The 24,548-nt window shown below is 37.1% G+C and overlaps 1 protein-coding gene across 1 annotated transcript in view; it reads left to right on the top strand.

The window, feature by feature from the left end:
* The window catches only part of RERG (RAS like estrogen regulated growth inhibitor), a 116,961-nt gene that overhangs the window by 82,577 nt on the left and 9,836 nt on the right, over nucleotides 1-24,548 (top strand). The window contains exon 3 of the mRNA XM_002928382.4: nucleotides 21,381-21,437. Within this exon, the coding sequence (XP_002928428.1) occupies nucleotides 21,381-21,437 (57 nt within the window). The remainder of the gene's footprint in view (nucleotides 1-21,380; nucleotides 21,438-24,548) is intronic.

Below are 24,548 nucleotides of genomic sequence, written 5' to 3'. Positions count from 1 at the left end.
GAAATGTTAGAAAAATCAAAATGAGAAAAGACTAATTGATAAGTCACCACCCAATAATCCACAATTGAGACTCAAATCACACCATGTGAGCCCTGTTAACCATATATTTATCTTAGGATTATGTATGTAATAAATAAATGAACATGACAATGATTTGTTGAGCTTTTATATTAATTTATTTCAGAACAAAGGGAATGAAACAGATAAAGTATAAAATGAAATCTTTTTAAAAAATACTCTAGTGAGTGACATGGAAACTTTGCTATGTATCTATAAATTTTTAGCTGTTTAGATTTTGGTTTTGCCTGACAACTTACTCTTAGAGAAATTGCTAGTGAGAGAATATACTTGTGTCATTTGTGTTGAAAAGAAAATAAGATTAGCAAAGTGAATCTGAAGTATAACTTTTCAATTTGAATAAATCAATGCCTGTGGGATCATTAAGGCTAAGACATAACATATGTACGATTATGAGTCTATGAAAAAATTTGAACACACCTTTATTTATTAATAGAGATTAATCAAGAGTTTGTGATTATATGTATAATAATATTTATCAACTAAATATTCTTGTACAATATGTAAAGTTGGGTAAATATGAGTAATTTGAAAAAGTCAGAAATAAACTAAATAATACTAATGATGAAATATTAAATACTTGTCAGCTGAGTTCTGTTTCCAGGCCAATGGTGTTGATGTAGGTCAGTGAAATCCGTCTTTACTTCACACACTTAAAAATATGTGAATAATACATTATTTTAAAATACTATAATAAAGATAATGCATGGCTGAGCTGGAAGAAGAGTGCGAGAATACTAAAGAGGCAGAAATAACAACAGGGTGAAGGAGCTCTGAGACCTACGTATTATGTAAAAAGCTGGGCAACCTTCCAATTTCAGCCCCGAAATGTAAAGAGTTTCTAAATCATCACTCCTATCCTTAAAATAAGAAAAGAACTGAACAAACAAAATCAGTTACTTCTCTTGGACTCAAAAAAGTGAAGCTGCTGGACAATCCACCATATCCTAAAATCTGGAAAGAGGCAAATATTGAAAATCAGAGCCAAGATTAGCTTACCTGGATAAAAACTAATGGAAATGTGAACTGTAGACAACATGCAGGAATAGATGAGAAATGTAAACAGAGATGGAAACTTCAGGAAAGAATCAGAAGAATATGCCAGAAATGGAAGACTATGTAAAAAAAATGAATCTTTGATAGATTCATCAGTAGACTGGACATAGCTGAGGAAAGAATCAGTAAATTTTAACATGTGTCAAAGGAAATTTCCCAAGCTCAAATGTGAAGAGAAAAACACAGACTATCTAAGAAATGTAGGATAATCCTAAAAGATATAAAATGTATATAGTTGGAATACCATAAGGAAAAGAAAGAGAATGGAGCAGAAGAAATATTTGAGATAATGACTAAGAATATTCCAAAACTAGTAACAGACACTAAAAGTATGGTTCCAAAAATCTCAGAGAACACTAAGCAGGGTGAATACCAAAAAATGTATACATAGGCATATCATACTCAATCTTGAAAAAAAAAGACAAAGAGAATATCTTGAAAAAACTGGAATGGGGTGGGGTCATCTTACCTATAAAGGAGTAAGTATAAAAAACACACATTTGACTTCTCATCAGAAACCAAGCAAGAAAAGAATGTAGTGAAATATTTAAAATGTTGAAACAAAAAAAACCCCCCACCAACCTAGAATTTTATATTAGAAAGGATATAGAAGTAGAAATTATCCTTCACAAGTGAAGAAGTGAAGATTTTCTCAGACAAACAAAAACTGACAGAATTCATTACTAGCAGAGCTGCCCTACCTAAGAAATGTTCAATGGAGTTCTTCTTGAAGAAGAAGAAGGATACAGATCATAAAACATAAAAAAGGAAAAGCATTACAGAAAGAATAAATGAAGGCAAAATAATAACTTTTATGTTTCTTATTCTTAATTTACCTGGTAACTATTGTTCAAAGTAATAATGGTAACAATGTATTGGTAATTATAGCATATGGATAAGTGAAATGAGTGACGGTGATGTTAAAAGAGATGAAAGAGAGGTATTGGGAATATCCTGATAGAAAGTAACTCGTATTACCCATGAAGCAGTATAGTATTATTTTAAAGTGGCTTGGTCGTAAATTTATATTGCAAACTATAAAACAACCATTAAAATTTTCTTAAAAAGAAGTAATTGATATGCTAACAGAGGAGCAAAAATGGAATTATATTAAGTGCTCAATGAAACCCAGAGAAGCCAGAGAAAGAGGAAAGAAGAAAAAAAAGAGACAATAATTGCAACAGATAGAAAATGATTAGAAACATGGTAGATATTAATTCAACTATCTAAATAGTCACTCTAAATGTGAATGATCTCCATACACCAATTGTAAGAGATTGTCAGAGTGGATAAGAAAACAAAAACAACTAGGTGTTGTCTACAAAAAAGTTATATACCACAACCAAGTGGAGTTTAGCCCAAGTATGCAAGGCTAGTTCAATCAGAACTCAGAAATCAGTTAATGTATTCATCCTATCACATGAACGGGCAAGAGAAGAAAAATGACATGATCAAAGTAATGGATGTAAAAAAAGGCATTTGGCAAAATCTAACACCCATTTATGATGAAAACTCTTAGCAAACTAGGAATGGAAAGGAACTTTCTCAATTTGATAAAAAACAGCTAAAAAACCTACAGCTAATGCTATCATTAATAGTGAGAAACTAGAAATTTCTCCACTAAGATCAGGAACAAGGATAGGATGACCTGTTTGCCCCTCATTTTCAACCTGTTGATATAGAAAACTGATCCTAAAGTTTACATAGAGAGGCAGAAGACCTGGAAGAGCCAACACAATATTGAAAGAGAAAAACAAAGTTGGAAGACCAACAGTACCTGACTTCCCAAGATGTACTATAAGCCACAGTAACCAAGACTGTTTGGTATAGGCAAAAGAATAGACAGATGGATCTATGGAAGAGAATAGAAAGACCAGAAATAGACCCACATAAATAATGTCAAGTGTCTTTGATAGAGGAGCAAAGGCAATACAAGGAGGCAAGGATAGTCTTTTTGACAAATGGTGTTTAGAACAACCAGACATCCACATGCAAAGAAATGAATCTTGACACAGACCTTATACTCTCCACAAAAATTAAGTCAAAATGGATTATAGGTATAAATACAAAATACAAGACTGTAAAACTCATAGAAGAAATACAGATGCCAAGTGAGTATATAAAAAGATGTTGCCCGTCATGTGTCATTACAGAATTGAAAATGCAAACGACAACGGGATACCATTACACGCCTATTAGAATAGACAAAATCAAAACACTGACAACACCAAATGCTGATAGGAGTGTGGAGCAACAGGAACTCTCATTTACTATTGGTGGGAATGCAAAATTGCACAGCTACTTTAGAAGATACTTTGATGGCTTCTTACAAAACTAAACATACTCTTAAAATACAATCCAGCAGTCACACTCCTTAATATTCCCCCCAGGTGAGTTAAAAACTTACGTCCATACAAAAACTACACATGAATGTTTATAGCCACTTTACTCACAATTGCCAAAATTTGGAAGCAACCAACGTCTCCTTAAATAACTGAATGGGTTAATAAACTGCTACATCCAGACAATGGAGTAGTATTCAGTACGAAAAAGAAATGTTATATGAAGCCATGAAAAGACACGGTGATACTGTAAAATGTATATTACTAAGTGAAAAATGTCACCTGAGAAGGCTACATATTATATGATTTCAACTATATAAGATTCTGGAAAAAGGCAAAACTACGGAAACAAGAAAAAGATTAGTGATTGCCAGGATTTATGAGGGAGGAAGGGCTAAATAGAAGCTCTGAAAAATAATTTGTTTTTTAAAAATGGGCAAAGGATCTGAGCACACACCTTACTAAAGAAGATATATGGATGGCAAAAAAATCAAATGAAAAGATTATCAATATCATTTATCATTAGAGAATTGCAACAAACATAGAAAACAAATCAACAACGAGATAATAATGCACATCCCTTTGAAAGACAAAAGTTTTCTATACATCAAAACAAAATGGACAATATTAAATGCTTTCAAAAATAGGGAACAACAGAAATTCTCATTCATTATTAGTGGAAATGCAGAATGATACAGCCACTTTGGAAGACAGGTTTGCAGTTTCTTATAAAGTTAAATATAATCTTATCATAATCCAGCAATTGTGCTCCTACATATTTACCCAACTATCTGATAACTTATGTCTACATAAATGCCCTCATATGAATGTTTACAGCCAAAACATAATTGCCAGAAATTGGAAGAATCTAAGATGTTCTTCAATTGCTGACTGGATACACAAAATGTGGTAGAAAATGGGTTACTCAGCAATCAACAGAAATAAGTTCTTGAGCCAGGACACGACGTAGAAAAACCTTAAATGCATACTGCTAACTGAAAGAAGTCAGACTGAAAAGGCCACATACTGTATAATCCCAATATGACTCGACACATTGACTAGCAGATAGGAGTGAAGGAAGGGCCATTCAGTTTCACTTTTTTCTCTCTCTGTAGTACTGGAATGGCTCTCCTCTTGGTCCTCCTGTCTCCAGCCTTACCTGCATTCCCCTTGTTCATCTTGGCACAGAAAAGGCAGTGTCCTTGATAAAACAATCAGATGATCAGGGCATCTTTGTGTTTATAGTAATTTAATGGCTTCTCATCATCGTAAGCATAATTTGAAATTTCTTAGTTGGTTTATCAACTTTTCAGAAAGTGGGTAATTTTCCAGCCCAATCTCTCACAATTCCTTTCTAGTTCTCCATAGACACTGTGACTTTTTCTTAACAATAATTTTTTATTATGTTATGTTAGTCACCATACAGTACATCCTTAGTTTTTGATGTAGTGTTCCATGATTCATTATTTGCGCATAACGCACTGCAACTTTTTAAATTACCAATTTTTTTGTTTGTCTAATGAGTCTATAAAGATAGTAGGATTGGTGTTGGGGTTGCAAATGGAGACACCCTATTGCTAGAGGTAACCCTTCCAGGATGGAGTCACAGCCACAGCCTATCAAATCTAGATGTGCCCATATAGGCAGGAAGCAAGCTGAGTCTGGGGCAGGTGGCATACAGGAGCCGAGTAACTGGTAAGCACCCTGGTTCTTTCTAAAAGAAAGTGATTATATGAGATATTCCTCTGCTTCTCTGGGATACTTAGTGACTCTGAATCACTTGTATGTCCCAACAAAGTCCAGTGGTTTCAGTTGCCGGTTTTTCACATGCTTGAACAAAATAACCATAGAAAAAATTCAGACATTAACACCATATAAATTTCCTCTTTCAGAAAAAAAGTAAAAGTTAAAAAATACAAATTTTGTATCCAAATTCCTTGAAAATTTAGAAAAATGCACAATACAATGCAGATAATTCTGTTTAAATATAATGCTTTGGTACAAGACATTATTTTTAATAAAAAACATAATAAATTCAAATTATTAAGTTAAAAACTTTGATTTGGAAAATTTAGCAATTTCTTTCTTTTCTTCTTCTTCTTTTTTTGGGGGGGGGTAGAAAGTGTTATGAGAAGGATGGGAGAGATGTGGGGAGGAGCAGAGGGCAAGAGAGAGACTCTTAAACAGGCTCCACCCCAGTGCAGAGCCCAATGGNCCAACAAAGTCCAGTGGTTTCAGTTGCCGGTTTTTCACATGCTTGAACAAAATAACCATAGAAAAAATTCAGACATTAACACCATATAAATTTCCTCTTTCAGAAAAAAAGTAAAAGTTAAAAAATACAAATTTTGTATCCAAATTCCTTGAAAATTTAGAAAAATGCACAATACAATGCAGATAATTCTGTTTAAATATAATGCTTTGGTACAAGACATTATTTTTAATAAAAAACATAATAAATTCAAATTATTAAGTTAAAAACTTTGATTTGGAAAATTTAGCAATTTCTTTCTTTTCTTCTTCTTCTTTTTTTGGGGGGGGGTAGAAAGTGTTATGAGAAGGATGGGAGAGATGTGGGGAGGAGCAGAGGGCAAGAGAGAGACTCTTAAACAGGCTCCACCCCAGTGCAGAGCCCAATGGGTCTCAATTCCCTGACCCTGACATCATGACCTGAGCTGAGGTCAAGAGTCGAATGCTTAATCCAATGAGCCATTTAGTAATTTAATTCTTAAACATCACTTGTAATTAAAATGAATAATAACNCTGACCCTGAGATCATGACCTGAGCTGAGGTCAAGAGTCGAATGCTTAATCCAATGAGCCATTTAGTAATTTAATTCTTAAGCATCACTTGTAATTAAAATGAATAATAATTTTCAACTTATATAAAATGGGTTTGAATTCTTGGGCAGAGACAGAGCCCATAGCTTTAGGTTTATTAACCTTTATACGAACAAGAAGACAAAGCCAAATCAGTTGATTACCATACCCCAAGTTTAATTCCTCTTGTTTCTACCTTCAGTTTAAATTCAGGAAGAATTTATTATTATTCAGTCATACAAGTTAATTTTTAAATTTAAAACAAAACCTTTTTGATTTTATATTCTTTTTTTTTAAGATTTTATTTATTTATTCATTTGACAGAGATAGAGACAGCCAGCGGAGAGGGAACACAAGCAGGGGAGTGGGAGAGGAAGAAGCAGGCTCATAGCGGAGGAGCCTGATGTGGGGCTCGATCCCATAACGCCGGGATCACGCCCTGAGCCGAAGGCAGACGCCTAACTGCTGTGCCACCCAGGCGCCNAACTTTCAACTTACATAACATAGGTTTGAATTCTTGGGCAGAGACAGAACCCATAGCTTTAGGTTTATTAACCTGTATACGAACAAGAAGACAAAGCCAAATCAGTTGATTACCATACCCCAAGTTTAATTCCTCTTGTTTCTACCTTCAGTTTAAATTCAGGAAGAATTTATTATTATTCAGTCATACAAGTTAATTTTTAAAACAAAACCTTTTTGATTTTATATTCTTTTTTTTTAAGATTTTATTTATTTATTCATTTGACAGAGATAGAGACAGCCAGCGGAGAGGGAACACAAGCAGGGGAGTGGGAGAGGAAGAAGCAGGCTCATAGCGGAGGAGCCTGATGTGGGGCTCGATCCCATAACGCCGGGATCACGCCCTGAGCCGAAGGCAGACGCCTAACTGCTGTGCCACCCAGGCGCCCCTGATTTTATATTCTTTATAAGAATCCCCTAAACTCTGCTCCCTATCAGACATGTTAGGAATTACAAGTCATGGTTCCGCCATTTTTCCTATTTTCATTTGTCATTCTAAACTCCAGCTATCATATCAAATTAACCCTCACCTTACCAGTTCTTAGGACTTGGAACGCACTGAAGCTGGANTTTAAAACAAAACCTTTTTGATTTTATATTCTTTACAAGAATCCCCTAAACTCTGCTCCCTATCAGACATGTTAGGAATTACAAGTCATGGTTCCGCCATTTTTCCTATTTTCATTTGTCATTCTAAACTCCAGCTATCATATCAAATTAACCCTCACCTTACCAGTTCTTAGGACTTGGAACGCACTGAAGCTGGACTCCCAGGCTAGGTTTTCAGAGACAAGTGTTTGCCTCATAATTCTTGGAGATTATACCATTTATCCGTAAGAAATTCCTTGTGAAGAGAACTGACATTTATTCTGTAACTTTCTCTCAGAGCAGTATTTTTTTTAATTTATTATATTATGTTAATCACCATACAGTACATCCCCAGATTCCGATGTTAAGTTTGATGCTTCATTAGTTGCGTATAACACCCAGTGCACCATGCAATACGTGCCCTCCTTACTACCCATCACCAGTCTATCCCATTCCCCCACCCCCTCCCCTCNATTTTCATTTGTCATTCTAAACTCCAGCTATCATATCAAATTAACCCTCACCTTACCAGTTCTTAGGACTTGGAACGCACTGAAGCTAGACTCCCAGGCTAGGTTTTCAGAGACAAGTGTTTGCCTCATAATTCTTGGAGTTATACCATTTATCCATAAGAAATTCCTTGGGAAGAGAACTGACATTTATTCTGTAACTTTCTCTCAGAGCAGTATTTTTGTCAGAACGCAGGACAGGTCAAAATTTTCAGGTTTAAACCTAATAATTTTAAAGCAATCTCTAGACACACATCTGGAACTAATTTACTTCTCATTTTAACTTGTGGTATTATAAAGCACTCACTTTTATATTGCATTAATTTTAAATTTCCATTAAATTACTCCATTTCATATGGCTTAAGGGTTTTTTATGTCAAATTATTTTGACCTTCACAGGGAGTAGAGCAAGGAGGGGGACGGGTGGTGGGAGTGAGAGACGGACTGCTTCAGAAACTACAGCTTTATGAATAAATTTTTGTCCCTTGGCTTGATCTGTTAACTTTTTAAATTTAGCTAGACATTTTGAGGAGTTGAGGTGGGAGAAAAGATAGGAAGCAAAAAAGATCACCGTGAGATGAAGCTGAACATAGGGTTTTGTGTTAAATCCTCTTTTCCTACTTTCAGCTACCTACATGGGACATCTTAACCATGCCCATTGCATTTACTCGTCACTACAAAGTGTCACTGTGGCAAAGATCACTTCCTCCAGCTGTCAGATGTCAGCTGTCTATGTGATAGTGTGAAGCAGTGTCTGGGACATGATAGATATTTAGGGAGTATACGTTGAATGTGTGATAGATGGGTAGATGAATGGAAGGATAGAGGATAGACAGACGGACGGATGGATGGATGGATGGATGGATGGATGGATGGATGGAAATTCTCTATCTGGATGTTCTCATTAATGTCTCATGGTCAACATTTTCAAGCCTAACCTCACTTGCTCTTTTTTTTCCCCCTCACTTGCTCTTATATCATTTCCCCCTTATATTCTTCCTCAAAGAACAATGCCACCCCAGACTTTTATTCCATATGGACTGATTTCTCTGCCTCACTCTCTATAGCAAATCAATGAATGATTTCTATAGGTAACCAGTTCAGTATTGAGCCATCCCCCTACTGAGATCGCTGTGTGTTCATAGACTTCAGAGTAAAATCCAAGCTCTTCAAGGTGACATATGAGCACCTTCCTAGCCCGGTTTCTGAAGAACCTCTCAATCTACCCTCCACATAGCCCCACCCTCACACTCCTCAGCCAGCCCCGAGCCACAGGTGTTTCCTAACTAAACCAGGCTCTTCCTTGTCTAGGCCTTGGAACATTCCCCTTCGCTTGGAATGCTCTTCCTAAATTCATGAGCTTCAACTCATCCAAGACCCAGGTCAAAATTTAGCTCTAACATGAAGTCTTTTCTAATATCTTGCTTAGGGAATCCTCTCAGTCTTGCTTTCTTTGGTGCCTAGCACAGTGCTCAATAAATATTTATAGATTAAATGCATGTATGTAGGACTCATGAGGGAGTAGGGAGAAGTGAAAGATTTAATGAAAGAGCCAAATGGATAAGTATTTGAAAATTATTAAATTTAGATATCGGTATTTCTGAAATCCGAATTCCTATCTATCTTTGCTCTGAGCCCCTCTCCTTAAGATCTGACATTTTAAACCATACAGTTTGCTAGAGTATTTTGACATGTCCTTTCTGGTCCAGCTCCACAGTTCAGAAAGCGCTTTTAGGGGCACCTGGGTGGCTCAGCCGTTTAACGTCCGCCTTCGGCTCAGGTCTGGATCCCGGGGTCCTAGGATCGAGCCCCGCATCAGGCTCCCTGCTTGGCGGGAAGCCTGCTTCTCCCTCTCACACTCCCCTTGCTTGTGTTCCCNGGCCTTCGGCTCAGGTCGGGATCCCGGGGTCCTAGGATGGAGCCCTGCATCAGGCTCCCTGCTTGGCCGGAAGCCTGCTTCTCCCTCTCACACTCCCCTTGCTTGTGTTCCCTCTCTCACTGTCTCTCTCTGTCAAATAAATAAATAAAATCTCAAAAAAAAAAAAAAAAGAGCGAAAGAAAGAAAGGAAAAAAAGGGCTTTTATCCTCTTCCTACATGGGTCTGAGATTCCACACTGGCACATTCTTGGTCTCCATTGTCACTGACAGTTGTTAAGCCAAAACTTCAAAGAGCTGTCCTGGCCCCCACATGACATGATCTTACTAGACAAAGACTCAGCGCCGAGATCTCCATAGCTGACTTTGATTTTAGGCACAATGCAATGGCCCATGTTTCTTAGACAAGGCTAGAGTAATCAGGAAAAGAGAGGACTACTAAAAAGAACATGATCTTGAGGGTTGGTGGTTGAGGAAAGAAAGACCCAGGAATAAGGTATGATGGACAGAAGTATTGGACCCAGAAGGTAGAATAGGGAGATTTGATTCTTTTTTTTTTTTTTTTTTTTGTCTTGATTTAACAGGAGGATGATAGAGGTCTGGTGACAAAGGGAAGAAGGTAAAACTGAACTTCCTCTTATATTTTAGGTAAACCTTCTGGTTTGCTATCTCTAAGCTGGAACAGAAGCAGTTACAGGCTTGATGCTTTATATGTACTATGTAGATTTTGTCTGTTACATTTTCTCTTCCAGAAAACACAAGTGTGTTTTGTTTTTTGTTTTCCTTTCTTTCTGAGGCACTAAAGTTGGTTGGACTCATCTCCACCTGGCTTTCCTTCTTTTTACCCAGACATCATAACGGGACTTAAATTAGACAATATTCTACCCATGGGTCTTTTTATTTTTCCTGAAACATGCAAAGCCACAGACTCTCATCTCCTCAAGAATAGAAACTGTATCTTATTTTCTTTGCTGTTTCCCTCATTGCCTAAAATGGTTCCTGACATTCTGGTTTTTTGTTGTTGAAAGAATGAACTTGCTAGCGTCTGAGGAAACCAGTAAGGAAACTTGCTTATCACGTTCGACTTTACGCCTATGTCATTATACACTGCTTTTCCTCCTTTGCTGCATCCTTAAAGATCTGCTCAAGAGAAAAACAAAAATTGTATTTATATGAGTTTCCTTTTTGAAATTCATATTCTCTTTCTGTGTTGCCATGGTTTCTGGTCATGGATATTCCCTCTGCTAAGGATGAAGAAAGCTAGTGATGAACAAAAAAAAAATGTGTTTTTCAAGCATGCCTCTCCATAAGAAGTATGATCATCTGGAAAAAAATATAGTGGTGTGTATTGAATATTGGGAAAACGATTCCTTTCTAATATTCAAGGTTTAAAGTAAAAAAACCTGGGTTTAATCTCAGTTCTGTCACTTCAGTGCTTTATAAACTACACAAGTTTATTTACTTTTCAGTTCAGGTTTCTTACATGTAAAATAGAAGTATTAATTCCTACCTTTAAGAGTGCTTTGAGAAATAAATAAGCTTGTAGACGGGATTCAGTACAAACTCCCCTTCTGATATTTAGCGTTCCAGAGTTCCCATTCATGTTTTCAGTTAAAACATAACAAAAACCTCCCTAATGATATTTTTGAAGAATATATACACTTTTAATCCAACAACTAATATCGTTAATAAGTGCAGTCCCACAAATTTATTTTATTCTTCAACAAACCATCTCTGCAAATACAGACTACAATTCCCTCTATTTTTGTAAGTATGCTTGTTTTCACTTCTGTGAAGCTTTTTACCACGGCAGGGTTGGAGTTAAAACTAAAGGCTGCTGTGAGTATGAGACCGGGGATCGTGGCTCTTCTCTGGCCGACGAGAAGAGGCATGGTGGATCCTGCCCTTCTCAGTCCACCGGGTTTGCAATGGACATCTGAACGCGGCATTGAACCTGAGAAGTGGTGATATATATTCAATGCAAGTTACTTTAAAAAACATGTTTTTTAAATAATCAAGACACTGTAGAGACCTGAGTACCCTAGTAATATGGGAGCCAAATAATTTATCGCAGTTTTTCATTGTTTTCTCATTTATTTCTCAAATATTTACTGAGCACATGTCAGGCAGTGTGCCAGCCACTGGAGATACAGATGAACAAGGCTTAATCTACAACCTCAGAATGTGTAAGACATGCAGGAATGTAAATTAATATTTACAAGACGGTTGTGCATTTTCTACAAGAGAGAAGAAGTAAATGACAATTTCATGGCCGAAAGGGAGTGATTCATGGTTTGGGAAGGCTAGGGACGATTTTAAAGGGGAGGTGGTGCTTGACTTCTTAACCACAGGTATAAATGCTCTGTGGTGAATAGTAACTCCGTAATGAGTCTATTGCATTCTAAATACATCTTTCTTTCCCTCTTTCTTTGATTTCGTTCTATATCGCCTACTTAATATGCTGACTAGTTTTTAGCTTATTTGGACTTGCAAGGGTGCAAAGTGTTTAAAAAAGAAATGAGCCTGGAAGTATTTATTTATGGAGCACCCAAAAGAAGTTAAGATCTCTGCATTATATTTAAAGTAATAAGAGTAAACTCTAAAAGACACCTTAAAGAAACAGTCAATGAATGAAAATGATGAAGCAAAATCATATCATGAGGTTGACTACATCGTCTCGTGTATGTTTTTATACACCATGGGTTACAGAATGAAAAGAACACTGTTAGTGTTCCACATGGAGAAAATAAAAGAAACTCATGAATGTTCAGAAGCTTATGTGACTTTCCAGATGGAAAGTCACTTTTTTCCTAGAGAAATTTCAGGGTTTATTTTGTACCAGGGTTTTAATTCTTTTCTTTTGTATTGAAAGCAGTGTTTATGACTACACAATATATTTTCTTCAAAATGTACCCTATAGGTAAAGTACGTGCAATTTTCACCCCCCAATTTTTCCAATTAAGAGTTTAGTAGCCACAGAGGAGTATATCAGCAGCACTCGTCAACTGTCTGATGACAGATTCCTCATCTGCAGAAAGAGGGGATTCCACTAAATGAGTCAGGGCCCATGCTGAAAGGTGGGCGTGTGTTTCAGGAAGAAATGTAAATAATATGAGCTTTAATTTCTTCACCGATGCGCACAGATACGTACACAGAAGTATATGTATACACATACACATATATTCTGTGCTATAGGGCAGTGAAGGGCTCAGACGCACAGGTGGCCCTGGAACAAGGCGGGGTGAAGGACACCAACCTCCCGTGCAGCTGAAAATCCATGTATAACTTTTGACTCCGCCTAAAATTAAGTAATAGCTCACGGTTGACTAGAAGCCTTACCGATATCATTAACAGTCAATTAACACATATTTGGTATGTTATGTTTTAGATACTGTATTCTTACAATAAAGTAAACTAGAGAAAAGAAAATATTATTAGAAAAATCGTGAGGGAAAGAAAATACATTTATGGTACTGTACTGTTTTTATTGAAAAAATGTGCATATATTGGGGCGCCTGGGCGGCCCAGTCGGTTAAGCCTCTGTCTTCAGCTCAGGTCATGATCCCAGGGTCCTGGAATCGAGTCCCTCATCGGGCTCCCTGCTCAGCGGGGAGCCTGCTTCTCCCTCTGCCTGCTCCTCCCCTTGCTGGTGCTCTTTCCTTCTGTGCCAAATAAATAAAATCTTTAAAAAAAAAAAAGAAAAATATGCATATAAATGGACCCACACGGTTCAAACCTGTGTTGTTCAAGGATCAACTGTGTGTGTAAAGACAGCGCATAGCACCTGACCTAAGGGGCTCACTAAACGAAGGTGGGTAGCAATACTAACAATATTGCAGTATTTTTAAATGGTTTCCCGCTCTAATTTTTATGATATTGCTTAAACTGATGTGTTTAGCGAACTGAGAAAACAGTTCCCAAGTGGTATGAAACTCTCTCATTCTTTTTTTTATTATTATTTTTCAAATACTTTATTTATTGCAACATTTTACCTATAGTTCATAAAATGAAAACTGAAAGCAATTTAGCGTTGATTTGACCACCCTTGTAGGCTTGGGGTGACACACCCCTGCCTCCTGTTCTCTGCTGGCCAAGCAATTACACTGAAAGCTCTGGAACAAAGCAGGAAGGGGGAGAAGAGGGGAAGGGAGCTCCTCTATCCGCTGGCTGCAGCCTAAGTTGGAGAAGTTTCACATTTAGGGTACTGTGTACGTTCAGTATAATGTCTTCACGTCATTTTCAAGCTTTAAGAATTTTATTAAACGTTGAAAAATGTTGTTGTAAAAAAATAGGGAAATGATTTGGATAATAAGCTGTGAATATATCACAACCCAGAGTGGACTGTGATTGTGCTCGTATTATCCACATTCACCTTCTTTTCCTGCAATGAATATAGTTGTTTGTTTTTCACAGAATAATTGAAACTCTTTGCGACATAATTGTTCTGAACTTAGCAGACTCTAATGGAAGGTCATTAAAGACTATCTCAAAGTTACCTGGTACAACTTAAAACTATGTATTTTTTATGAAGGTCCTGCGGGTTATAGAATGAAAACTATATACACCCCTTAATACATATTCATAATAGCTTTCTGTTATGATAGGAATGTAGGAGATAACAAGCACCATCTTTGAGCCTATATTAAATCAAGGGCTTTCTCTGGGTGTGTTAACCAGGATTATAGGCAGAATTCAAAAGGAATTCAGGTGAAGAACAGTGTTCTTTGGGGCGACTAGGTGGCTCAGTCAGTTAAGTGTCTGCCTTCAGCTCACGTCATGATCCTGCGGTCCTGGGATCCAGCCCCACATCAGGCTCCCTGCTCAGCGGGGAGTCTGCTTCTCCCTGTCCCTCTGCCCTTCCCCCTGCTTGTGCTCTCTCTCTCTCTATCTCTTTCTCAAATAAATAAATAAAATCTTTAAAAAAAAAAAAAAGAACAGTGTTCTTTGAAGTACTCTTAATTGAAACAGAAATTCTTTTCCTGTCCTAAGAAAAATCTGAACTGGCCATTTTAAACACGGTTAGCTGGCTTTTTCCAGAACAATCAGTTGACCACAGTTCCATAAGCATGTTACAGTTTTCCCATAATAAATGCTCATTGTTGTATGCTGCTGAGTTTGGGGATATATTTGTTTAACAGCAATAGCTAATTGATACAGAAAGAAGGGAAGGGTTTCACAAAGAAGGTTATATTTGAACTAGATTTTGAAGGATAATTAGGATTTTGAAGGATGATTTGGATAAGGACCTTCAAGGCAGCAGGAACAACATGATTAGATGCACTAAGAGATGAACATGTATGATATTAAGTAGTACAGGCAACCTGGAGGGCCGATGTGAGCATCAGGAGTGCTACTGCAAGTGATTGAAACTCAGGTTGCAAAGGTATATGAGGATCAGGGAAAGTAAGGGAATCAACTCTGAGCCATGGGGTGGTGTTGCTATCTGTACATTATAGATGAGAAAGCCGAAGTTTGAAGAGGACATGTCACTGGAAACTGCTTTAAGTGATAGAGCATTCAATACACATCAGTGAAGACAGGAAAGTTCCCTTCAGACAAAAGGACTAGATTTTTACGTTAAGGGTGCTTCTTTAAGAGATCTATAGAGAAGAATAACAATCACAAATATTTAGGAGGTCATACATGCTTAAGGATCTGCAAAACAATTGTATTATAAACATTGTTAATCAAGTTATTTCATAAATCATATAAGTGGGGGGAAAAACGGCATCACAAGCATTGTTTTAAGACTATGAGCCTAAAAAGTAACATTTGAAAGTTCCATTGGAATCTCTCCTGAGTATATTTTTAAAAATTTTTAAGACTGTCATGTGTGTTAGTTTTCATTTACCTTGAAAATTTCATTTCATTTGAAAAGTTGATTTGCTGTAGAGATCATATCCAATCAATTTTCATTTTAAAATATTATTCTAATCATTACAGTTGGTACTTTTGATGTTTTCCTCTTCTTGATAATGACATCAGAAATTATTTAGAATAACTAGCCGAGACTTGTTAATTTTTTAAAATTGCATAACTATTTTAATGTAGAAATGTTGCCTTTTAGCATTTGCTTTTATAAATGAAATATTATCTTATTGAATTATTACATTGATGTCACTTTAAATAATATTTCCTTGGATTAAACTGTACTTGGCGAATTTTCCATTTTGTTAGAGACCAACTTTCATAGATAATCATGAAATTCAGTTCCAGTAATACAAAAAATAAACCACATATAATGAAGAATTATTCAAGGAGGTAATGCATTGAACAAAATGTTCTTCTCTAGATTAACTTTTAGATGTGTTTGGTTTATTTAGTGGAAAGGTAGGTTTTCAAGGCAATGGGAAGAAAATAGGTATTTCAGAATGCAGAAACTTGCCTGCAACCAATCAAATATGTCAGACCTCAAAACTTAGGGAAAACAAGATCTTACATCAGACTGCTAGGAAAGTAAAGGTTATCATTACCACCATTTTACCTCAGAAGAAAACCTTTTCTCAGGATAGTTGGGATGGAGAGGACAAGGTATTCAAAAGAAAATTAAATCAATTTTGCATTAACCAATTAAATAAACTACGGAAGTATAATTTACAGAAGGATTATGAAATACCCATTAGAAGGTGTTTCAGATTATATATTTATATAACCTTTCAAAGAAAAAGTTATGGAAACACGGCATAGTTCTATTGTGAATTCTCTTGCATTATCTGTGCTGCTGCTTCTCTCAATGCCTGGTTATTATTTACCTGCCAACAAGAGTGAGCTGTGACATGGATTGATGTATCTTTTTCATCTATTCAACGAGTATTTTGCAGTCTACTGTGTGCCAGACACTGTTCCAGATACTAGAAAATAGTGATAAATTAAACAAATGTAATACCCTCACAAACATACATTCTAAAGAAAGAATCAAGTAAAATAATAATAATAATAAAAATAAAATAACATTTCAGTTTTTATTATTACTATTACTATTACTATTATTATTATTTTTATTATTATTGGTGGTGGTGATATTTTCAGTAGTGGAAGTAGTAGTAGATTTATGGAACGCATGGCTAGGGGCGTGGCAGGAAATGACCTCATCTCCTACATACAGCAGTCATTATTGCTCATTCTGATTCAGCCACACTGGCCTGCTCTTGTTCCCTGACCGTATCAAGCACACATTCCTGTTTTAGCACCGGCTATTCCCTCTCCCTCAAACACTGTTCCCCTCTAGGGATCTTCTTTCATCTGTTTCTTACACCACCTTTTCCATGAGGATATCCTTGTCACCCTATCTTAAATAGTAACCCGCACACCTTCATCCCCCAATGCCAAATCCCCTTACCTTGTTCTACTTCTTTTATCCCATAGCACTTATCGCCTCTAATGTATTATATATCTTATTTCTTATTTTTATTTTTTATCTGTCTCCTCCTAGGAGAATATAAGCTCTGTAAGTTTGGAGACCTTTGAATTGTTTACTAGATTATTCCAGACCCCTACAACAGAACTGGATGCAGAGTAGGCACTCAATAAATATTTATTCAATGAGAGGAGGTCAGGGAGAATTTAAGGAAAAGTTGTGGCATGAGATGGTTTAAGTTTTAACAGAGACATTGGCTCCTGCGTGAAGAGTAGTTTGAGGGAGTTCTGGGGGTGCAGCTGAAGGAGGGAACCCACTGAGGAAGCAATTGTATTATCGTTGACAGGTGAAACCATGTAATGTGAGTGGTAGTAGCGGAAGAGATGAGACGTATCCCCTGTGAAAGTCATATTTCCTAATAAAATTATAATCAAATTTGTGGGTAAATAATACTGAGGTTTTATGGTTCCATCAGTAAATGGTGAATGTCACGTAAGCTCCTCAGACACAATGTAAATAATAGAGACTTTAACAGATATCACTTCCACGGATACAACGTAATTTTCATTCTTTAGGCTAATAATTTTAAATTAAAATATTTTTGAAAACTTAAAAATATAGACAGTATGTTTTCTTTTCCATGAATAATCTGTGTGTGAGAGAGAGAAAATTATGTCTTTCAAGAATACACATAAAAAAATACACATGTCAATTTTTCAATGTGGTTTTGATGTTTTTTATTGCGTTTTAAATAGACTGAATTTCGGGCGCCTGGGTGGCTCAGTCGGTTAAGCATCTGACTCTTGAGTTCAGCTCAGGTCATGATCTCAGGGTCCTGGGATTGAGCCCTGCATCAGCTCCCCACTCAGTGGGGAGACTGCTTGTCTCCCTCTCCCTCTGCTCATGCTCTCTGTCTCAAATAAGTAAATCTTTTTAAAAAATAGACTGAATTTTTTTTAAAAAATATGATCCTATTGTTAAAATAACCATCCTATTATAATGTGCATCTCTTAAAAAATATTAGAAATGTTTAGATTGATTTCATTGATAAAGCCTAGCAACATGGCCCCATTGGAAGGTGGCTCTTTGAACCTAAGCCAATAACCCAGCAGTGAGCAGGAACAACTTCTCAACAACAAACATGACATCTCAGAGGTCACCAGAATCCTGTTTATATTCATAGAACAGCGTCCTTAGAATCCAACTCCAGAACTACTTTACTCTAATATGAGAAAAAATTCTAACAAGTTTCTTAATATGGCTTATTGGTCTTTGGAATAATAAAAGTAACAAAGGAGACATACAGATGGGTTGGTTATTGGAGGTGGTCTCAGGTCTCAGTGTCCTTGGCAAAAAAAGAAAGCCGGAGTGCCTGGGTGGCTCAGTCGGTTAAGTGTGTGCCTTTGGCTCAGGTCATAGTACTGGGGTCCTGGGATCCAGCCCCAGGTCTGAATCCCTACTCAGCGCGGAGCCTGCTTCCTCCTCTCTCTCTCGTTCTGCCCTCCACCCCCGCTTGTGCATGGTCTCTCTCTCTCTCTCTCAAATAAATAAAATTTTTAAAAAATCGTAAAAAGAACCAAAACAAAACAGAAAGCCATGGTATTTGAGGGAGGGAAAAAGGTATGTGTATGTGTGTATGAGTATATAATTCAAAAGCTAAGCTATTTAAAGCCCTAGGATTCTAGAGTTTTACCTCAACCATTCTATGGCTTCTCAAAATATTATCATCTAACTGCACAGGACGCTTAATCCAGGATGTTAACGAAGATCAGGACACTTTAAAATGATTCAGTTCTGTTCAATATACTCGGTTTTGAAAGGCAATGGAGTGTCAAGTACACTTTAGAAAGATTTCTTTGAGAAATAATTGAAGCTTAAATGGTCTTAGAATTGGGGAAGTTCCAACTTCAGTTATGTGAAACTTTATTAATTTTACTATCTCATTGCTTAAGGATGCCTGACAAATGTATTTTTCAGGGTGAAACTTTAAGAGTTAAAACTACACACTCTAACAAAAGGTGAACTCTGAATACTGTCACCGATTATGTTTACTAACATGCTAATTTAAAAACAGAAAAAATGTCTGCTGCTTACTGCTTCTTACACGCAAAAAAAAAAAAAACAACGCATTCTCAAGAGAGTGAACAGTGACAGACTCTGAAAATTGCAGCTAGAACCACAAGTACACTCACTGTGGGAAGTATTATAGGGTCAGTGGCCTTGCTACTTTAGGCACTGCAAATATTTTGGCTTAGATTCAGACTCACACTCTGTAATTAGAAAGAACATTGCTACTTCAGCCTCCAGCCAAGCCACATATGTTTGTGGTCTGTTTTATGAAGTTCTCCTTGCAATTTGCACTGTGATCTCTCACATAAGACACTATGGTAGGGGCGACAAGGAGGCCCACTCTTTGCCACTGTTGTTCAACATAGTACTAGAAGTCCTAGCATCAGCAATCAGACAACAAAATGAAATAAAAGGCATTCAAATTGGCAAAGAAGAAGTCAAACTGTCTCTCTTCGCAGATGACATGATACTCTCTGTGGAAAACCCAAAGACTCCACCCCCAAATTACTAGAACTCATACAGCAATTCAGCAATGTGGCAGGATACAAAGTCAATGGGCAGAAATCAGTGGCTTTTCTATACACTAACAATGTAGCTGTAGAAAGAGAAATTAGAGAATTGATTCCATTTACAATAGCATCAAAAACCATAAGATACCCAGGAATAAACCTAACTAAAGGGGTGATGTACTTCTCTTGATCCTACAGTGGCAACGAGGACAGACAGATAGCAACTTCCAACTAACTAGTTCTATTTCTTCAAGGAGTATCTTTAGACAACGACATACAGAGCGTTTGGGTAAAAATAAAAATACTCTAATAACAGAGATTTTAAAACTATAAAATATGATAGACATTGATTCTCTAGTGAGAGCTGGTGGGATCCCAGGGAGACCGCCAAAGGTCTTCAGAGGGCTCATTAGCCTGCTGAAATTATCTGCCAAAATGTGTGTATGTACATTTTACCAGGGAAAAGATTCCAAGGCTGCGTTCCATTTTCAAAGTGTCTGTGACACCTGTTTCCAAAAAAATATTTTTATGGAGGTTGAAAGCTGCTGTTTTCAATACACCTATAGGAAAACGTTGAGCACGTGTCCCACCGGTCTTTAAGGACAATGGAGCCCACGCATTATGCCAGTTCTTCCGTCACTGGCTTCCAGTCAAGTATCAGCTGGATGGCCCGGCCTTAAATTAAGTTGAGAACAATGGATAAATCAAAGGCTTTGGAAACAGACTGCTTGGGCTCAAGTCCTGACTTGGCCACTGTTGAGATTTCAGAGCCTCAGTTTCCTTATTTGAAAAATGGGAACAATCATAATATCTGCCTCATAGGGATGAAATAAGGGTTGAGAAGGTCGTGCAAGTAAAGTGTTCCACATGGTTCCAGACCCCACCGCTGACTGTATTATTTCACCAGTGTCACTTTCCATGAGCTTTAATGAGTCACTAATAAAATTCTTAATTTTTGATACCTGACTTTTTTTTAAAGATTTTATTTATTTAGAGAGAGAGTGTGTGTGCACATACACGGGGCAGGGAGGGCAGAGAGAGAGAATCTCAAGCAGACTCCCACTGAACGTGGAGCCCCATACGGGGCTCAATCTCACCGCCTTGAGATCATGAGTGGAAATCAAGAGTCAGACGCTTAACCAACTGAGCCACCCAGGCGCCCCTTAAATATCGGTTTTTCAGATAATACAAATTACCAGCTAGTGATCTTTTCATTACAGTTAAAACTCATCATGTTTTCAACTCACTGTTGTTAATCATAATCAATATTCAGACTTCAGACACCTGTATTGTGATACTTTATATCGAAATTCATTGTTTTGCTAAAAATGTTATATGTGAGCATTTTCACAGTGTGATGTCTTATCTTTGTTTGCTTGTTTGTTTTAACGCTGTAACTAAAGGAACAAATCTAACCTGTTGATTAATGTACCATTAACACATTATGGGAGCTTTTAGGTCACCATGAAACTGAAAAAGCACTTGAGCACTTGAACAAACATAAATAAATGTATTGGGTTTATATGGCAAGAAATGTAAAGCACTATAATTGTCTGGGCTATTTCTCTGGCAAGAAATGTAAAGCACTATAATTGTCTGGGCTATTTCTCTTTCTGTACAAATTTGTTTGAAATGTTGCTCTTTTTTTCCACAGCTCTTGTAGTGAGATTCCTGACCAAACGGTTCATCTGGGAATATGATCCCACTCTTGGTAGGTCAAATTTTGTTTCTTCCTCCTTTCCAGTCAGAGTTTATGACCCAAAAGAGACAATGACATTTTCTGTTACAACATTTTGAAGCACCTACCGGCTGTTTGAGAAGTGCCTTATCACATCATGCAAAGAGGTCCTTAAAGAAGCAGGACATGTGTCTCAGGCTGTCTGTGTTTAGAACCATGCAGTATTTTCATGCATAGAGGAAGGTACCAGGTCACACTGGAGCCAAGAAGGAAGTGGGTACAAGACGATGCCCTCCCATCAGGAAATGTAGCGTCATTCTAGTGGGAGAAGGAGTGCACAGTGGCCAAGGCTAACCTGGTGTGGAAGAGACTGGCATGCTGAGGGGAGTATTAACAAGAAAATAAACCTTCCGAATACTGATTTTGGGAAAACATAAAAATAAACTCTATTTCTCTCCAATGAATTTGATTAAAGTCCATTTAAAAAAAGAAAAAAGAACCAACAAAAATAGGTGTCTGGATCTTGAAAGTAGCATAATATTGATGTATGAAGCAAACATTACACTTTTTAAATAGTGTACTTATTAGATATCTATTTAGTTATCATCCTCAAAACAATGCTGACCAGCCATGAGTTCCAATTTAAGTTTCAGATTTTATTCAGAATTAATCCTTTGAGTTTTTGTTCCTTATGCTTCAGGGACCCCAGCTGGTTTAGTAAAGGGCAGCAACTTTGAATCCAGAGGAGGAGGGGGAAATATACATCCATTGTTTCATCACCAGGCAGAGTCCAGGCTGAGCGGGCCTTACTCGGAATAGTGAAATGATCAAGTATTATTTTTAAAAATTTCATTTTGTTTTGTTTTGGTTATGACTCCAAGCTCACATATGTTCAGGTTAAAAAGGCAATTTCTTTCCCTTTGTGCCTCCTTTCATTGTTTTTATTCATTCAGTCAACAAATATTATTAAATGCCTTCTATGTGTCAGATTATTCCAGGTGCTGAGGATAAATCAACAGGCAGAGAGAGAAAGCCTCTGGCTTTTTTGAGCTAATAGTCTAGTAAAGACAGAAGAGTCAATAAACGAATAGATGTCAAATAGTGAGAAGTACTATGAAGGAAGCCTGAACAGAGACGTTAATACAGAGTGACCTTATAGTTTATTTAATTTTTAACTTTTTAATCTATCTGGGACTTATTTTTGTGAGAAGTACAGATTGAAGACCCAACAGTGTTTCCAAATAGTTGACAAATTGTCCTGCTATGATTTACTAAATAGTCCCCACTTTTCCCTGCTACTTCCAAAGCTGTTTTTTTTTTTTTTTAAATACATTGGATCATTTACACTAGGAGGCAGCTCCAGATTTGCCTTTTATACCCACCACCAGTACCACAGTCTTTTGATAATTGTGCTCTTTGGAACATTTGACACACAGTAGAGAAAGTCCTCTTTCTTTAACTTTCTACACAATTACCTTGGCTAGTATATCTGGTTTATTCTTCCAGGCCAATTTTTAAAACTCTATCATAACATAACATGATTTTGATTGGAATTGCATTAAAACTATTGGGGCACCTGGGCAGCGCAGTCGTTAAGCGTCTGCCTTCGGCTCAGGGCGTGATCCCGGCGTTCTGGGATCGAGCCCCACATCAGGCTCCTCCGCTGGGAGCCTGCTTCTTCCTCTCCCATTCCCCCTGCTTGTGTTCCCTATCTGGCTGGCTGTCTCTCTGTCAAATAAATAAATAAAATCTTTTAAAAAAAACCTATAACTTACTTTGAGAAGATTCACATCTTTATGGTATTCAGTTTTTTAAAATCTAATAGCATATCTGTACATTTATGGATCTTTACTTCTCTGTTTTTGCTTTTATTTTTTTTTAAGATTTTATTTATTTATTTGACAGAGAGAAAGAGAGAGAGCACAAGCAGGGGGAGGAGCAGAGGGAGAGGGAGAAGCAGACTCCCACCGAGCAGAGGGCCCGATGTGGGACTTGATCCCAGGACCCTGAGATCATGACCTGAGCCAAAGGCAGCCGCTTAACCAACTGAGCCACCGAGGCGCCCCTCTTTTTGCTTTGAAATAGTTCTTGAACATCAAAATTTTTAACATGTTTTTAACATAGCCGCAATCTAATCTTAAAATGATACATTTGGATCAAAAATGCACGTGGTTTTAAAAAATCATTTACTATCTATTGTTTGTTCCATGTAAGTAAATACTCTCCTCTTATATTTTTATTACTTATCTAAGCTTTACAGAGTTCCTGAGAATCCTAATGGTTTATGGGAGTTAAGTAGAAAAATCCTGATTTTACTTAGCAATCCCAGTATATCTCAACAAAAGATGAAGCTTATAAAAAATGCTCTCATAATTTTTTTACCTCTCTGAATGTGTTCCAGTAACCGAAGTTACTGTTTTTAATCAGTGTTAGGTGAACCATTGTCTCTTTTGTTTTATTCCTTCTGAAAAACAACTGCTGTTAATAGAAATCTGCCTGCATCAGGTATTCATAATAGAGGCTTCCGTCACTAAGAACAATGAAACTTTATTGAGTGACCTTGTATTGTTCTGCTCAGAAAAGATTACCGCTGCTAAGCAACAGGAGCGTTGGTCAGACTTCAGGAGTGTCAGGGGTATGACTCACTTCCAGGTGAGGTTTCATTAACTCACGCTGGAAAGTGGTGCGCGCGCGCGCGTGCGTGAGTGGGTATGCTGGAAGTCACCGATATTCTAGGCTACAGGGGTTCCCCATCTGTTCGATTCAAGATGAATCAAGCATTTCCTGGGCTTGACTTCATACTATCATAAAGTTTCAAAAGTGCCACCAAAAGGGAAAGCTACCGTTAAAAAGCTAAGTGGCAGGTTTGCAAAAGCCAGCCTTGAATTCTGAATTCAGACCCTTCCTCAAAAAACATGGGGCATACTATTACCCTGTATGTTAATTATACTTCAATATAAGAAAGGAAGGGGAAAGATTTTTTTAATAGTGCAGTGTCTGCCACCTGTGACAGAACTATTGCTCCCTGAGAAGCTGAAGACTGAATACCATTTGACATATTAAAATAGGAATATCTCCTGCTCTGAGGTAAATCTATGAAGAAAATGTTTGCTACGATGATAGCAAATGATTCCCAGACTTTTC

The sequence above is a fragment of the Ailuropoda melanoleuca genome, chromosome 16 (assembly GCF_002007445.2).
Source record: "Ailuropoda melanoleuca isolate Jingjing chromosome 16, ASM200744v2, whole genome shotgun sequence".
In the NCBI taxonomy this organism is placed as follows: domain Eukaryota; kingdom Metazoa; phylum Chordata; class Mammalia; order Carnivora; family Ursidae; genus Ailuropoda; species Ailuropoda melanoleuca.
The sequence above is the reverse complement of the archived record's forward strand: the minus strand, read 5'-3'. Positions and strand labels throughout refer to the sequence as shown.